The sequence below is a fragment of the Crotalus tigris genome, unplaced genomic scaffold, assembly GCF_016545835.1.
Source record: "Crotalus tigris isolate CLP2741 ecotype Arizona unplaced genomic scaffold, ASM1654583v1 scf7180000017774.6281472, whole genome shotgun sequence".
NCBI lineage: Eukaryota > Metazoa > Chordata > Lepidosauria > Squamata > Viperidae > Crotalus > Crotalus tigris.
The window spans coordinates 910668-929107 of NW_024096625.1; the positions used below are offsets into that span (position 1 = coordinate 910668).

Consider the following 18440-nt stretch of genomic DNA (forward strand, 5'->3'; position numbering starts at 1 on the left):
GCAGGATAATTACTTTGAAATATGTAGCTTCTGTAGGAAGCTAGATGTAACCGCAAACAGGAGGAAATATAGAAATAAAGATAGGGCTAATGTCAGCAAAGGTCATGATTAACAATTATATTCTTGTGGAAAACGAAAGACTTTTAGGAATTCCAGAGGGTGTAACAGAGAGGTTTATTTGCACAAGGTTCAGAAGCGATTAACAACCAGCAAATTCTGAACAAAGGGGGTGGGTTCAAACTACAGTTTTATACTTTCCATTTCTCAGGAACAAAAGAAGCTCACATGGAATCTACATTGTATATCATTCGGTTAGTTTCTCACAGGCATACAATTAAGAGAGTTTTGTTTCATACAATGTTTCTCAATGTGCATTAGGTCAGTCATGTATCGTTAACACAGCTTTTGCTAACACAGCTTTCTTCCAGGAATTATGCAGATACATCATTTTACTTGAATAATGATTTTTCATCATCATCATTATTCTACTTTATTCTTCATGTTATTCTACTTTATTCCACTTTAATTTTAAATATAAGGGCTTTTTCCTGTGAGGGGATGAAGTGAAATGTATTCTGTTTAGGCACTTCAGATTAGTTGATCGGGATAAGCAGGTGGATTATTGAATGTGATAGGGGTGGGGGTGGGGGAACCAGCTTCGTGAGAGGGTATAAATATATGCTTTTAGAAACTATGTGTGTGGCTTAATCTCCTGTGTGAGTTTAAGACCACCAGCCTTTGCAAAAGCTTTTTTTCAATAAAATTCTGTTCCTGGAATCCCAAGTATGTCTTTGGAAATCTGAGCCATGTTCCAGACACCTAAAGTCCTAAATGCAGAAAAATCCAGTGCTAAACTTTCATCTCCACAACTAGTGCATCTAGTAGATTCAAAAGCCTATGGATCTGCAGATGAAGCATGGGGAAATCCATGCTTTCTTTTTTGCAAAAGGCAGGATTTTTCAGTACAGTATCTGGATGCATAAGGACAAAAAGATCTGTGATTTAATTGTGGCTTTTTTGTTAAGAAAACTCTGAATTATTTTGCAGTCAGTTTCTGAATGGATAAGCGTCAGAACTAATTATTAGAAGAAATGTATTAATATGAATTTATGTCTCTCTTGATGTGAGCTCATGAATTATACAAGTAGTCTTTGACTTACAATCATTAGTCCTTTGAAGTTACAGTAGCACTGGGAAAAGTGGTTTATGATCATTTTTTACATTTATGACAATTACAGCGTTCCCATGGTCACATGATCAAAATTCTGCCGCTTGGCAACATCCATGTATTTATAACAGTTGCACTGTCCTGGGCCATGTGACCACTTTTTGCAACTTCTGACAAGCAGCCAGATTCACTTAACTAATTTAATTGTAACGATTCACTTAACAATTGTCTTGTTTAGCAACGGAAATTTTTGCCTCAATTGTGGTCGTAAGTGGAGGATTACCTGTAGTCAAATGACAGAGAATCAGAGTAACTAATGGTGAATGAGTCAAGAGCGGAGCCACTATAATTATACCGTTAAACCATTTCATAAACAACAAGACCATAGCGATCTATTTCGAAACGCCATTTCTCAGGCTCGAAATAATTCCATATTCCAGCGTTCTTCGCCGTGACTCAACGCGAGCCGCAATATGACCCGAGAGCATGGGGGCGAAAAAATAGGAAATCGATGATAAACTCGCTTTTCTCGCGGGATATCTTACTCTCGTGGGATCCTTCCTAGCTCCTCTGTCAACAAGTACCTCTGAGGGAACGCATGCGCAAATTCACTTTCCTCCTTGACCCTCGCCGAAAAAAAGTTTTCCTTCTCGTGCTTTATTTTATTTCTTTTCGTTTTTGTTTCCGTGAGCCCCGCCTGCTCCTTGCACTTCCGGTTCAGTCGGTGCGGGGGCTGTCTGGGATGGTCCTGGTGGCGGCGGTCCTTGGCTTGGGAGCGGCGACTTGATGGTCTTTCCAGGTGAGCGGTGTTGGCTGTGGTCGGTCCTTCCCTGCGGGCCCAGCCGCCTGGGCCCCGCCTAGCTGTCCCTCTGCAGGAGCTGGTCGTCGCCCCCATCCCTGGCGCCCACCGGCCTTTTGTCTAAAGGGGTCTGCTTCTGACTGTCGGGGTCCGAGCTCCTACTGTGGGAGGCAGGTTGGTATTTGTTGGGAGGCCCGCTGGAAGGCATTGGTCCCCGGTTAAGAGGGTTGACCGTATCTGCAGGAATGTACTTGTCTAGCCGTTCTTTTCTCCTTCCAAGAATCTTAGTGGATCTGTTCAGGCATTTTAATCCAGCATCCTGTTTCCAAGAGTGCCCCTGTGGATATAGCTAGAATATGAAAATGACCTCAAGATCCTGGCCATTTTATTTATATTTTATAGAAATGGGTAGCTGATGAATTTGCATTTTAAAAACTCTTTGGCAGTACTTTTTTCATTGTATTTTATATCTGCTTCCATATGCACAAGATAATTTTTTCATTTTTTGCAGTAAACCAGTTAATCTCTGAGTAGCAAAGTATGCTATCCTATCAAAAGATTCCTGCTAATTCTGCTTCTCTAAGTGAGCCCTCCATGCTAGTTAGAATCAGGTCAAGGATAACTTTTTGGGCCTTCACTGTTTGAAGGAGAGAGTTGAAAACAAGAGTAGTTAAGAATTTCTAGGAAGGATTATGCTTGGAAAAAAATAGTCTTCCATCAGGTGTTTTGAAATAAAACTCCCCTATCATTATTATGCCACTTTGGTTCTCTGCTTTGTTTTTAGCTAACAGTTAGCTTTCAGTCTTTAAAACAGCAGAAGAACAATCCTGCTGGATCAGGTCAAGGCCATTTTAGTCCATTTTGTTTCTCACAGGCATCCAGCTGCAGGGAGGAATAATAAAATGCAAAAGTTAAGTACATTCTTAGGTTTGTTCATTTGGATTTCTGAGCAAAAATTAATATTTTAAAATCACTGCAACTTCTCTTCCCTTCCTATTTTCATTTCAGATCAATTGTTTCCTACAGTGGGACTTACTTCTAAGTAGATTTACATAGGATTACACTGTTAACTTCTGGTTTCTCCTCATTTTAAAATTAATTCCTCAGAAAGATAAGCTACATGTCAGGTTATATGTCTAATACTCCATGTATGGCATTTGGGAGTGGGGGTTGTCCCCAGAATGAGCTGATTGGTGGTATACAAGGACTATTTTATGCATTCTGAAGATTATTGAATTCTGAAAACAGTTCTAAACCACTTACTATTTTGAACATTTTGAATTATATATTGTTGATCTAAATTATGCATGCCCAACCTTTTGGTTTGCCTGGGCTGCATTGAGTGAAGAGGAATTGTTCTTGGGCTGCATATAAAATGTATAATATAAAATATATAATATAGTTAACATGTGTATTAATCACATGTTAAAAGTTTACGATCTTGTGGGGCCACATGTAGCCCATGGGCCATGGGTTGGAGAAACCTGGTCTAAATAGATCATTGGTTTGACTTAATATAATAAAGGTTTGTATATTTTAAAACATGAAAAAATAATTTCCATGAACTGAGCTATTTGTGAATATTTTTGTAAAATAGAATATTGTCTTTGAACAAAAAGTAAAATCAGGGTAAAATAACTATTTTTTATTTCAGTACTTGTATTTTAGATTGAAGCTAGCACTAATGCTAACATTGGCAAGCAAACTGAAACGGGATGATGGTGTCAAGGGCTCCCGTACTTCCAATCCCATTTCAGACTCTACTCGAAGAGTGTCAATTAGAGATAAATTGCTTGTTAAAGGTAATATATTTTCCTATTTAAATATATTTTCTTTACTTTTTGTGTTAATTCAACTGAATGTCATACAATTATCTGAGGGGTCCTTGGTGCTCGCTGAGCTTGCTTGTTTTCTTGTAGACATTTCATTACCCAAACTAGGTAACATCATCAGTGCTAGTAAGGAGTGCAGTGTGCTCTATTCTAGTGGCTTGCCTGTCAATGTTGGTGGGGTGGTGTTAGAGAATCTTTGATTGGGCTGTTTGCTTCTTTGCCTGTTCCTTGACTGGGATATTGTTTACTTGATTGTTGTTTGTAATTTATATTGCTGTTTCATTTAGAGATAGTATATGAAAAAGTAAATGGGCTTCAGTATTGTAATAGAATGTTCTCTACAAATGTGTAGTTTAAGTTTTCATTAATTTTTATATTTGTACCCTACTGTAATCACTATGACTCTGGATAGATGTTTGGCTGATTTATAAATGCTATAAGAGCAGTATATTATGGAGATGAAGTGAAGTGGAATAGTTTAACATTAAATAAAGAATAAGACAAAGGATATGTGATGTCTTGTGATAAAATTTAAAAGATGACAACAAAAGTAAGAGTTGGAAAATTGGAGGAGAGCTGCTCCATAGAATAACTGAAAATTGGACACCGGATAGCATCATCATTACAAAAAAAATTAAAGCCAATATTAATGCCATTATCTGGAAGAGAGGCACATCCACATCTTATCAGATAAAGAACATACCCAACTCCTAACAACAGGAAAATGTGCCCATTAACCAGACTACTAGTCAATTTTGTTTACAAAAGATGAGTAAAAACAAGATTCAAAGCCCTAAGCTCCTTCACAGGAATTCCACTTACTCACTGGTATAGGTATGTGGATGATATTTAGGTCAAGATTAAAACACAGGAATTGGAAGCCTTCATCAAACACATCAACTCTGTGGACAGACACATTACATTCACTTTGGAAGATGTTAAGGAAAATAGTCTGGCCTTCCTGGGCTGTGTAGTACATATTAAGGAAGACGGAAGTCTGAGCACTGAAGTTTACAGAACACCCCCCCCCCAGACACACATACACACACAAACAGATAAGTATCTACATTTTGATTATCACCACCCACTGGAGCACAAAATGTGAGTGATCAGGACACTACACCACCGGACTGAATGTTTGTCTACCAACAAAGAAAAGAAAAATAACTAAAACATGTCAAGGAAGTCTTCAGAACTTGTGGCTATCCCAATTGGGCCTTCATCAAATCCCCCCCAAAAGACCCAGCAGCAGCTGTTCAATAACAGATAAAGAAGAGAAATATAAACGAAGTAACATTGTCATTCCATATATACACTTTAAACCCAAAAATACACTAAGGCAGAAACTTGAACACTTCAAAGGGGGGACATGATAGCAGTGTTCCAATATATCAGGGGCTGTCACAAAGAAGAGGGAGTCAGGCTATTCTCCAAAGCGCCTGAGGGCAGGACAAGAAGCAACGGATGGAAACTAATTAAGGAGAGAAGCAACCTAGAACTAAGGAGAAACTTCCTGACAGTTAGAACAATTAACCAATGGAACAACCTGCCTCCAGAAGCGGTGAATGCTCCAACACTGGAAGTTTTTAAGAAGAGACTGGACAGCCATCTGTCCTAAATGGTGTAGGGTTTCCTGCCTGTCTGAGCAGGGGGTTGGACTCAATGACCTCCAAGGTCCCTTCCATCATCATCATCATCATTATTATTATTATTATTAAAGATAAAACACCTAGGCACAAATTGAGCAATGTGATATTTGCAGTACAATGCAGTAAGATATGTACAGATCTGTACATTGGAAAAACAAAACCACTTCACAGACGCATAGCACAACATAGGAGAACAGACCCCTTCAGGACAAGATTCAGACAAAGGCCACTCTTTTGAAGATAAAGTCCACATTCTGGATAAAGAGGGCTGCTGGTTTGAAAGAGGGGTCAAAGTGACTATCTACATTAAAATTAAGCAGCCCTTTCTCAAAATGGGGAGGGATACAACACCTATCTCCTATTTACAATAGTCCTTTCAGCAGTTTCAAGAAGATTTTACACCCATTTGCACTATTCAGGTGACTCTAAAGGCACAGATAAACCTCCAAGTGGCCTCAATGACTCTCAGAAAGAGTGCTAACGACCAGATGACTGCAAAGAATATAAATTCTTCCATCCTCCACTGTTCAGTCATAACTGAAGAAGCTTCTTGGATGAGAAGTGAAACGTCTTCAAGGAAAAATAAAGTAGAGTTGCCTTTTGACAAAGATGACTGAGAATCTCCATAGATCTTGTTGCTGTTATTGTAGTGAAACAGTTTATATTCCTCAGCTTCCTCTTGTGGCTAGTGTTAAAATCAAACAATTGGTACTCCTTAGCGGGAAGAGAAAAAAGAAAAAAATGTGTGGACAAAAATGGAGAGAATATGTGTGTGTATGTATGTATGTATGTATGTATGTATGTATGTATATATATATATATATATATATATATATATGATGTAAACATATAAAAAAGTAGTAAAGTGTCCTTCGCCATTCCTTCTCCATTTTCACACTATTCATTTTCCCTCCCCACCTTTTTTTTCTGAGCTTTTTTAGTTTAGTTTATGTGTACTCTTCCTCCTCCTCTACTCTGAATACCTCTTGCTTACCAGTCTGCAGCTGGTCACACTCTTGCCAGTCGCCCAGGTGGCCTCTCACCCTCTCATACATGCCTGCACACACAAACTATGGCTTAGATTTTGAACTAGTGATGGCACCTTAGTTTGGGATATTCAGACACCTAAGCAATGATTGGAAGTGATTGGGACAACATCTTTCAAGTCATCTAGGGCAGTGTTTTTCAATCTTTTCACAGATTGTACCACTTTTAGAACATGACAATATTCATACCACCAGTGCTTAGCAAGGTGTCAAAAACTTGATGACCAAAAAAGAAAAAAAGTACCTTTGTTAATTTCTTCGGTGGCAGTTCCTTTGCTGAATCACTTTCCCTTTGCACTGATAAATATATGATGAATTTATCCATATTTATTAATATGCTCCACTATCTTGGTGGTCAGGTGGCTGGTCGGCCCTTCTTCCTCTCTCCCTCTCCTCTCTCTTTCACAGCCTCTACTCCTTTCAAATGTCTATGGAGAATCTTAGTCATCCAGATCATGGTTGTTCCAAAGGTGCTTTTTCAAGAGGCAACTGGACTTTCTTGGGGTTTTTTTGAAGATATTTGAAGAAGTTTCTTGGATGAGAAGTGAAACTTCTTCAAAGAAAAACAAAGTCCAGTTGCTTCCTGAAAAAGCACCTTTGGGACAACCATGACCTGGACGACTGAGAATCTCCATAGACATTTATTTATGCACTTTGGAATGAACACCCTTCAAATAGTGCGGGAGTATAAACGGATTCTCCAGCATGATGACTGAAGAATCCACCAATGGGTTATTTCAGTCTTCCTGCCCAATCAAACTAAGTTGTCAAGTTGTCATACAGCCTCATTATCTAGTTCCTCCCAGTTTCATCTTAGTCTTTCGCCCATGAGGACGTGATAATTTGACTCTCTTCATGAATAGAGGTCAGACTAGATATTTAAAGCATTGGTGAATTCTTCCTGGAGAATAGGAGAATTAGTTTGGTTGTTCCTTCTCTGGGAGGGTTGGCAATTTTGTTTGCTTTCCTTTCTTTCCCCTTTCCTTGGGAGCAGAGTAGTATTCCTCTCCTGGCTGGGGGGGGTGGCTGCCTTTTCTCCTAACTCATCAGTTTGCTGAGGGTAACATAAATTAATGTGTGTGGGGGGGGGTTGTTCCCTTTCTTTCAGTAGATAAGGAATTTGTTTTGGTCAATCCCCTTTGGAACTGCAGACGCGTTCCTTATAGCAGCTGCCATTTTGAGGCCACGTGGAGCCTTCTCTGACCGTGCCCGGTCAGAGCCTTTCACCAGTGGTGGCCATTTTGGATTCACTGAACTAATTTCTAATTGAAGTAATTCAGGCTATTAGTAAGCTCTGTTACAGCTCGGTGTGTAAATTAGCAAGAAAACCTGTTACTTAAAAATTCATTCCTTTGGCTGCCGGTAAAAGAGGTGAAGCCTCATTTTGCTGAGGCAAACGGATCACGCCTAACAGCTGTTAGGCGCAATGACTCGTTAGTGACTTGAAAAATCGAATTTCTTCTCCTTTTTTGCTTTTTCTGGCATAGGATTATTTAGATTGGATCAGGGATTCGTTTCCCTTTTATCCCTTCTCCTCAAGCGGAGGTAGTTTTCCTTCCTCTGAATTCAGGGCGTCCGCCATTTTGCCACCTACTATTCCATTGAATAACGCCCAGGACAGGCAGGGGCGCCATTTTGGAATTGATTGTTCACAGTTACTACTAATTTGCATTTAAGATTCAGTTTCAGGATCTACTATTCATTTACAATCATCAGATCAGCAATTTTGGTGGAATTATTATTGAAGCAGAGGTCCAGCAGGTCCTGCTCACCATTCCTTGTCTGAGTTCTGCCACTCTGCATCTAGTGGTTGCCTCCAGGATCCTGACCATTGCCACTATTGTGAGACACGTGTGATTTCGTCACCATTCTGATCTGGTTTGCGATATGCCCAGTACATTGGTGATGAGCGCTCCATAGCGCCCAGCGTGAGCCCAAGTTTGCCAGTGGGCTGACTCACGCTTTCTCCATGTGCAGTCAGTCCCTCTGAGGGCTCCTGGCGTCTCCTGCAGAGCGAGTCAGTTCCAGAGTCTCATCTGGGGTGCATTTAGATTGACATGCCAGAACCCACTGAGCTGCAACCTTTGGACACAGACAACACCATGGTCCAAGCCGAGCCGGTTTCTGAGGCGCCTACAGGTAAGGCCAAAGCAAAATCTAAATACGGCAGAAAGGTTGGTAAGACAAGCCATAGGATGGCGACCGAACACATAGAGCTCTGGAGAAGCAATTCTCCCGGGCCCAACGCTTGTCAGCAGAACAGGGTCATACACCTTCTACTTCCTCTCCACCTGAGACACATGTGCCGTCCACATCGGGAGCCTGGTTGCCTGTGAGTGCAATCCAGCAGGTCTCTGATCAGACCTTTGGTCAGGTGGGTCCACCCATGTTTGGGAAGACCTTGATCTGCCCAGCCCATCATCTGCACCCACTGTTACATTCAGTCCAACGGCTGCGGGGTTACGACCTCCACTAGAGCCATCTTTTTCAGAACAGCTCCAATCGTGGATATCGCAGGTGGTGATCCATGCCGTGGCATCATCGGCCATCCATCAGGTGTCACTAGTTCCTGGGCCTTCCTCTGCACCAATTTCCTCATCTCGGCCTCCATTGGATCATTCAGGTAGGGTTTCCCCATCCCACTCTCCTGAATCCGAGTCTTCCAATGTCTTGGATTATGACGAAGGTGGGGACCGCTGGTCTGAGTGCGAGGAACCTACCCATGAGACTCAGCCCATGGCAGAGCTATTTAATGCTTCTCTCTTTCCCTCCTTGCTGTACAGGGCTTGTGCAGCGAGCAAACTCTCCTCTGTTACAACTGCGGCCCCTCAGCTTTCCACAGATCAGGACTCTAATCCTCTATTTGCCGAACCGGTAGATAAGCACCTCCACATCCCATGTCCCCCCATATTCCTGAAGAACATTTAGGGACAATGGGAATCTCCAGCAGCTCAACCTTCCCAAGGAGCGTCTGAGCGCAAGATTGTGGACATGGCAAAGAATTTGACTGACCTTTTAGAGGTGCCTAAGGTGGATGAATCCTTAGCCCCACTGTTTTCTGCAGGCAGCCTTCCGGCGGATGTTTCAGATGCCCTTAAGGCGGAAGATAAAAAGTCTGAACTGGCCTTACGCAAAGTTCATCTGGCATCCGCATGGGCAACAAAGGCGGCAACTTCCATTTCCTTTTTTGCCAGGATTACCTGGCTTCGACAATTGCAGGACAGGATCCCTCTGGAGGAGGTCAGGATCCATCAGGACCTTACTAAACTTATAGCCACTTCTGAGTATATGGTAGATGTTTCCATGTACTCGGCCAAACACTCAGCCCGGGCAATGGCTTCCGGCGTAGTCGCCAGGAGACTACGTTAGCTCAAAAACTGGAGAGCTGAAAGCAAGCACAAGTGGCGTGCGGCCATTGCCCCCTTCACGGGCAGCTGACTGTTTGGGGAGGCATTGACCCCATACCTCATTGAGAATAAACGAAAGCAAAATATCATCTCTCACTTAGCTAGGAAAACCAACAGGCATTTCCTCCCTTACAGCCGCCGTCAGTCCTTTCGGACTGGATCTACGTCAGAACAGGGACAATCTTACAGGCCCCCTGCTCCGAAGGCAGAGCGCCCCTTTGACAGAGCAGGTTATAGGGACAGATCCTGGTACCAAACCCAGAACAAACCTTCCTTCCGTGGCAGAGGGGGTTGCCCCTTCCGCCGCTCCAAGTGACTCAGAGGGGACCCCTCCCATTGGCGGCAGGCTTACTCTTTTTGTCCGCCAATGGGAAAGCACGACCACGGACTCCTGGGTTCTGAGCACCATAAGGGAAGGCCTGTCCCTGGAGTTCAGGTCCACTCCAATAGATCACTTTGTCTCTTGCCCAGCCATGAGAAATCATATAAAAAGAGGTCTCATGGAAGATGCCATCCAACATCTTCTGGGCATCAAATCCATAGAGGAGGTCCCCTTACCTCAGCGGGGATTGGGGTATTACTCCATCCTATTTGTAGTTCCAAAATCCTCAGGAGGATGGAGAGCAGTCCTCGACCTCAAGGGGCTGAACCTCCACCTGCAATACAGGAGATTCAAGATGCAGACATTGCACTCCATCCTAAGCAGTATCAGGAGGGGAGACCTTTTAACATCAATAGATCTCAAGGAGATCCCTATCCATCCGGCACATCACAAGTATCTACAGTTTTGTTATCTCAACCATCATTTTCAATACAGGGCCCTCCCATTCATCCTCTCCTCTGCCCCCAGGATTTTCACCAAGACACTGGCAGTTTTGGCGGCCCATTTGAGGTTGGTTCTGGTGCGCGTCCAGTATTATCTGGACAACATTCTGATCCAATCGTTGTCAGCAACATCCGCCCAGTCGGATTTGGATCTCACGATCAGGACCCTACAGACCCATGGGTTCTTAATAAATTTCAAAAAGAGCCAAACAACACCATCGACCCGTCTGTTACACCTGGGGGCGGTGATAGACATGGACAATTGTCACGTGTACCTATCAGAGGAGAGGCGCAAGAGTATCAGAGACCTGGCACTCAAGGTATGCAGGAAGAGGACAGTATCATTGGCTCTCCTTTCCCAGCTATTGGGAAAGTTGATATCCTGCATAGCGATAGTGCCGTGGGCCCGACTACATGCTCGAGCCCTACAGTGGTTTCTGCTTCCGTATCAAAGACAACACATCAATACCTCCAACCAATTGGTGCGCGTCCCTCGTCAGGTGTGTCTGTCTCTCGGCTGGTGGACTTCCTCAGCCATTCACAAGGGGACCCTATTCAAAGAGCCCAGTCTCATCAGTATGACCACGGACACAAGTCTCTTCAGTTGGGGTGCTCATTTCCAAACCTGGATGGCTCAGGGTCAGTGGTCACAGGCAGACCGGAGGCACAGCATAAATTGGTTGGAGCTCAGAGTGATCCACCTAGCTCTCAGACATTTCCACTCAGTAGTCAGGGGGCAACATGTGCTGGTTCTGACACACAACGTAGCGGCAAAAGCCCACGTCAATCAGCAGGGGGGTACCCGGTCAAAGTCCCTCATGGCAGAGGCTCGAGCATTGAGCTCTTGGGCAGAGAAACACCTGCTCTCCATCAGGGCAGAGCATATTTCGGGGGACGCAAATTGGCAGGCAGACTTCCTCGGCAGGTCAATAGTGGACCATTTGGAGTGGAAATTACATCTGGATGTCTTCAGGGAGATCACGGACAGATTTGGTCATCCGATAGTGGACCTGTTCGCCTCGTTGGAGAACACCCAGCTGCCCAGGTTTTTCTCCCGGTTCCCCTCGCGGGGAGCGGATGCCCTACGCCAGTGGTTCTCAACCTGTGGGTCGGGACCCCATTTGGGGTCGAATGACCATTTCACGGGGGTCGCCAAACCACGCTGTCCGCCATTTTTTTCCCTTTTCCCTATCTGTCCTACTCCCTCTTATTGGTGGCCACACCCACTTGGGGGTCACCACAACATGGGGAACTGTATTATGGGATCACGGCATTAGAAAGGTTGAGAACCACTGCCCTACGCAGCCAATGGCCACAAGCCCTCTTGTATGCTTTTCCCCCACTGCCAGCAGTTATCAGGAAGATCCTGGCGGAGCAGGCGGAGGTAATATTTATTGCTCCTCACTGGCCCAGAAGGCCATGGTTTGCAGACCTGGTGAGCCTCTCCGTCTCTGCTCCGTGGAGGATTCTAGACAACCGCATTCGGTTGACGCAGGGAGATCTTCAGCATCCAGATCCCCAATGGCTTCAGTTGACCACTTGGCACTTGAACGCCGCACCTTGACTCGGGAGTCCTATTCGTCAAGAGCTAATTGATATGATTCAGGCTACCAGGAGACCAGCAACTAACCGTATTTACAACCATACGTGGAAGAACTTCTGTCGTTGGTGCGACAGGAATCATGTGAGTCTGTCACAGGTAACCATTCCCAAGGTGTTAGAATACTTACTGGAGGGCATCAACAAGGGGTTGTCGCCCAACACTATCCGTAAACAGCTAGCGGCTCTTTCCACGGTGCTTTCTTGGGACTCTTCAGAGTCCTTGTCTAGACACCCTACCATCAGATCTTTCCTAAAGGGAGTTACTAATAGTAAACCACCTGTGATTCATAGGTGGGATCTACCCAGGGTTTTATAAGCACTAACCTCTTCTCCCTTTGAACCACTTAGAACATGTTTCTTGAGGTACCTGTCGCTTAAGGTCTCATTCCTGATAACTATTACTTCTGCCAGATGTATATCGGAATTGGCTGCCTTATTGATCAGGAAGGACCTGTGCTTGTTTCACGAAGACAGGGTAGTTCTTAGATTAGATCCCTTGTTTATTCCAAAAATAAACACTGTGTTCCATAGGATACAAGAGGTTATTTTCCCGGACTTCTATCCTCACCCGTTGCATGATTTGGAACGGCAGTGGCACTCACTAGACGTGAGGAGAGCCTTGCGCTGTTATATCAAATGCATGGCCTCTTTCCATAAATCAGAAGTCCTGTTTATATCCTTTCAGCCTTCATCAATGGGCCAAAAGGTGTCAGCTTCCACTATAGATAGGTGGATCAGGGCTTGTATTGCAGCTGCCTACGCGTCTCTTGCCCTACCCGTTCCTAGTCATGTGACGGCTGACTCCACCTTCAGCGCTGCCACAACTGCTGCGTGGGCAATTCAAGCGTCTATTGAGGACATTTGCAGGGCAGCGACATGGTCCTCGCCTTCCCCATTTATTAGGCATTATCGCCTGGACAAGTTTGCATCGGCTGAGGCCGCCTTCGGTAGACGTATTTTATAGCAGGTAATGACACCATCAGGTTCACAGGCCCCAACTGATTCCCACCCATAGGGACTCCAGGAGCTTTGGTAGGTCCCATTGGTGGATTCTTCAGTCATCATGCTGGAGAAAGAGTGTTGGCTTACCTGAACACATGTTCTCAGCATGATGATGAAGAATTCATGCCCTCCCTTCCAGTGGTTAGTTAGATAAGGGTTGGGGGCCTGTTCCTTTCTTGTGTTTTTATGAATATCTGCTTGAGAGTCATCACGTCGAACTGTTGTCATTGGCTACGCCGTCGATGAAACTGGGAGGAGCTAGATAATGAGGCGTGACAACTTGACAACTTAGTCTGATTGGGCAGGAGGACTGAAATAACCCATTGGTGGATTCTTCATTATCATGCTGAGAACATACATTCAGGTAAGCCAACGCTCTTTTCCAGAAAACATTGCAGGCTACAGGAACAGGGCAGAAAACATCATGCAGCCAAAAGACTTTACACACCTTTGCACAGGTGATCCTTGAGGACACAGAAAACCTCCAAATGACCCCAACAACTCTAAAAGAATGCAAATGACCATCTGTCTGCAAGGAATATAAATCCTTTCATTCCCCACCATCCGGTCAGAGCTGGAGAAACTTCTTGGATGAGAAGCGAAAACGTCTTCAAAGAAAAACAAAATCCAGTTGCCTCCTGAAAAAGCAGGACCTCCTTCGTTGATCCCTCTGCTTGTCTCACAGAAGCCTCTCCTCTTCTCCCTTTCTCTTTCTCTGTCCCCTTCTCTTTCCCCATAGTCTTTTTTTTCTCTTTTGGATGCACCACTCTCTGGGGCTCAGGGAGAGCTCCAGCATCAGTCACTACCTTAGTCTCACTCCCCCTGCAGTCACCCACTCCCCAGCTGGCCATTGCACACAGTGCTGATCAGCTGGAGCTACACGTGCCAATCCTGGGACCTGCTGAGCCCCTGCAGCTCCAGTTGACTTTCTCACCCAAGGCATGTCTGCTGCTCCCAGTGATAGCAGAGGCTGCTGGAAGCGCCAGTCAGCTAGGGCTGTGCGCGCTGATCAAGGGCCCTCAGCAGAGCCCCAGCAACATCGCAGCTCCAGCTAACTTTATACTCAAAGACTGCCCACCTCTGAGGCCGTCAGAAGTGCTGATTAGCTGGAGCTGCGCACGCCAATCCAGGGTCCTCAGCAGAGCCCCAGCAACACTGCAGCTCCAGCTGACTTTCCCCCAGGCCTCTCTGTTGCTGCTGCCACTTCAGCTCATTGACACTGCTGCTACTTCAACTCATCTCCCTTGCTACGTTTGTCTAGGTCGTGTACCACCTGCCAGATGCTGAAGTACCACTGGTTGAAAAGCCCTGATCTAGGGATTAGCTTGATCCTGTGAACTCTGAGGGAGTTAATAAGAATCTCAGCAATGTGCACTTGGCCAAGTGCACATTGCTGAGATTCTTATTAACTCCCTCAGAGTTAGATTGATCATGCCCAATCCAGATCCTCCAAGTTCTAGAATGGTTGTATTCAAGATGTGATTGTTCTCCTGAATAACTTCTGTCTGTTTCTAGGCTCATACTTTTAGGGAAAGTGATTAGATTTTAGTTTCATAGAACTTAGAATCATAGGGCTGGAAGGGACTTGGAAGTTTTCTAGTCTCAAGGCAGGAATCCTTATCCCAGTTAAGCATCTAGTGATGGAGCACCCACAGCTCTGGGAAGCAAGCTATTCCATTGATTAATTGCTCTCATTCAGAAAATTTCTCCTTATTTCTAGGTTGTATCTCTTTTTAACAGGTTTTCACCTGTTATTTCTTGTCCTCCCCTCAGGTTCTTTGGAAAGTAAGTCAACCCCCTCTTCTCTGTGACAGCCCCTCAAGAATTGGAACACAGCATGTTCCTCTATTTCCTTCTCTTTGATAGGCTAGATCAGGGGTAATCAACCTTGGCTCTTTTATGACTCGTGGACTTCAACTCCCAGAATTCCTGAGCCAGCTGACCACAGCTGGCTCAGGAATTCTGGGAGTTGAAGTCCACGAGTCATAAAAGAGCCAAGGTTGACTACCCCTGGGCTAGATATACCTAGTTCCCTCAACTATTCATTATATGATTTAGCCTCCAGACCTTTTATCATTTTTGCACACTTTCTAGGGCTTAGAATCTTTTTTGTATCATGGTGACCAGAACTGGACACAATATTTCCAGTACGGTCTTACCAGTACGATCTAAAGCAATACCATGATATCTTGTAATCTTGATACTATCACTCCCTCTGTTGATGCAGCCTAGAACTACTTTGGCTTTTTTGGCAGCCACAGCACACTGCTGGCTTCTACTTAAGTAGTTGTCCACTAGGACATCTAGATCCGTCTCATAGTCACTGCTGTTGAGCCAGGTACCATCTTTCTATTTGTTTGTGCATTTGTTTTTTCTTGCCTGTGTACAATCTTACTTTTTTCACCACTTTATGGCATTCATTTTGTTGGATAGGGTACATATCCAAATTTGTCAAGATCATTCTGTATCTTGAGTCTATCTATTAAAATGTTGGCTATTCTCCCCAGCTTGATATTGTCTGCAAATTTGATGATTCCCCTTCTACTCCCTTATCTAAATAATTTATGAATGAATTGATTTCTACTACTGTTTTTAGGCTGTGATAAGTGAGAATAGTTTTGATTTTTATTCTGTTCTGAAATTTTCTTTGGACTCTGATAATAAAAGCCATATGCATATAATAGTAAATAAACTGTATATAGAAATACATTCTATTCTCTCTCATGTAAAGTATAAAAGTAAACAGTGGCAATTATATTTTACCTTGTATGATTTGCTGCTTTATTTATTTTAGTTAGTGTTTCTTTTGTATAATGCTGTTATGACTTATTATACTGATTTGCTGTTTGATTAACAATTATTTTGTCTTGCTTAGTTTTTAAATTAAATCTTTAATGGATTATTTTATATTGTGCTATAAAAAGGTTTGATTGGTTTTTGTTAATAATACATTTTGTTATAATGTAGCTAAGATATCTATAAAATGGTAAATAAAATTAACTAACATTTTTATTTTATTTTTAATAGAAGTTGCAGAACTTGAAGTAAATTTACCTTGTAAGTATGGTTTTTAGCATATTTTTAAGGAGTATTCAGATCCTAATTTTTCATCCTTATGTCACACATTTAAGATAATTGAGGGATATTTACATAAGTCCTTCTGGAATTGTCATTTTTTTGTAAATGGTAATTAAGGGAGGTTACCAGGTAGATATTACAATTCAGGACTTTTGGGGGGAAATTGTTTTGCTTCCACTGAGGAGCGACGTTGATGGCGGCTACTTTGTAGCCGTCCTCCTGGGACGGCGTCAGATCTGCGGAGCACAGCGAACATCAGCTGGCCCGTGGCTCGGAATCCCCTTCCCGGGCGAAGGGAAGGGGTAGAGATTGCAAGAATAGAGGTAGAACCTCTTAGCCCCCTCTGGATTTTTCTTTTGAGGGGGCAGAAGGAGCGTTCCCTCGGAGTTCCTGCTTTCTCCGCCTCCCAGCTGTTTTTGTCTCTTCGGAGACAAAAGGAAACGCCGCTACCCTCTCCGCGTTTAAAGTGTTCTGGTGAGTAATATTTAAAGCGGACAGAGCAGTTTAAAGGATTTTTTTTTTTAGTTTAGTATTTTATTTTAATTTTTTTCTAGTTGACTTTGATTCTTTTCCCTTGTTTCTTTTTTGTCGATACAGGTAGTAATCTTATGACCACAATTAGAACCAGAATTTCTATTACTAAGCAAGGCAGTTGTTAAGTGACTTGTGCCTGATTTTACAACCTTCATGATTTTTTAAGCAAATTGCTACAATTGTTAAGTGAATAACACAGCCAGCTTCTCCCTATTGACTTTGCTCTGGAGGTGGCTGGCAAGGTCAGAAATGGCAATCTCATAACCCAAGGATTCTGCAGTTGTCATGCCGGTTGCCAAATGCCCAAATTTTGATCATATGGCCATGGGGATGCCATGATGGTCGTAAGTCACTTTTTTCAATGCTGTTGTAACTTTGCACTATTGCTAAATGAATTTTTGTAAGTCAAGATCCATCTGTATTGCTATATTTGGGACCAAAATTCTGCTAATAACTTTATAAAAGCATAAAGCACTTGGAGGATTGTTTTCTGAATTCCTTAATATACTCAATTGGATGCAGTGTACAGAAACCTCAGTAATGATCTCTTTCTGGTTGAGCATTCTATCTTGCAGGGCTTGCTACGGAAAAGTGTGATTGAGTTTGAGAATTATTGCGAGAGATGAACATTTTTTTATTTGCATAGGGCTTTAAAATGTTACATTTAATAGTCATTAGCCATATTATTGCTTACAATCTTCATGTTTTGTTTCTATATTTTCTTTTCTCATCCTGGTCATAAACATTACAAATTGTCAATTATTTCAGATTTTTATATTTATTTTCAGGTACATGTGAAGTGAATTTTCCTGACCCAAATAAACTCCATTTCTTTCTCTTAATCATAAACCCAGGTAATTTATTTATTTATTTATTTGTATATATGTATGTATGTGTGTGTGTGTGTGTGTGTATAGGTATGTGTTTGTGAGTATGTATAATTATATGTATGTATGTATGTATATACATATGTACGTGTATATATACGTATTTGTGTGTGTGTGTGTGTGTTTGTGTGTATTTGTTCTAAATACTTGAATCCCAGGTGTAAACATTTTTAAAATCAATAAAATTAGTGAACTCCGGGGTATAAAATAGTCTTTTTATTACTGAGCTTTCATCAACTTGCTGTTGACATCATCAGTAAGGGCTGAAGATTGGAAGAGCTTACATACACGCTTGTGTGACTGTTTTAACAGGTCATAGAACGTATAGTCAGCACGCCCACCACCCGCTCACCCGCATTAGTTTCACTGGTTCCGGCTTTGATGTAAAAGCTGGTCTCGGTCTGAAGTTTGAAAAATCTCTCCTCACAGCTGTTTGGCGCGTCAATCTTGTGCTGCGGGTGAGCAGGTGGCGGGCATGCCGACCATATGTTCTATGACCTGACCGTTAAAACAGTCACACAAGTGTGTATGTAAACTCTTCCAATCTTCAGCCCTTACTCTGATGATGTCAACAGCAAGTTGACGAAAGCTCAGTAATAAAAAGGCTGTTT

The 18440-nt window shown here is 43.0% G+C and overlaps 1 protein-coding gene across 11 annotated transcripts in view; it reads left to right on the forward strand.

Moving 5' to 3' along the window:
• Positions 1-1609: 1609 nt before the first annotated feature.
• UBE2F (ubiquitin conjugating enzyme E2 F (putative)) overlaps positions 1610-18440 on the forward strand; it is a 100964-nt gene continuing 84133 nt past the window's right edge. The window contains exons 1-4 of one of the 11 annotated variants that reach the window (XM_039341929.1): positions 1610-1967; positions 3622-3769; positions 16358-16387; positions 17731-17796. In XM_039341929.1, the coding sequence (XP_039197863.1) occupies positions 3652-3769; positions 16358-16387; positions 17731-17796 (214 nt within the window). In that variant the 5' untranslated portion in view covers positions 1610-1967; positions 3622-3651. The other 10 variants (XM_039341934.1, XM_039341932.1, XM_039341937.1 and 7 more) reach the window with 10 other exon arrangements.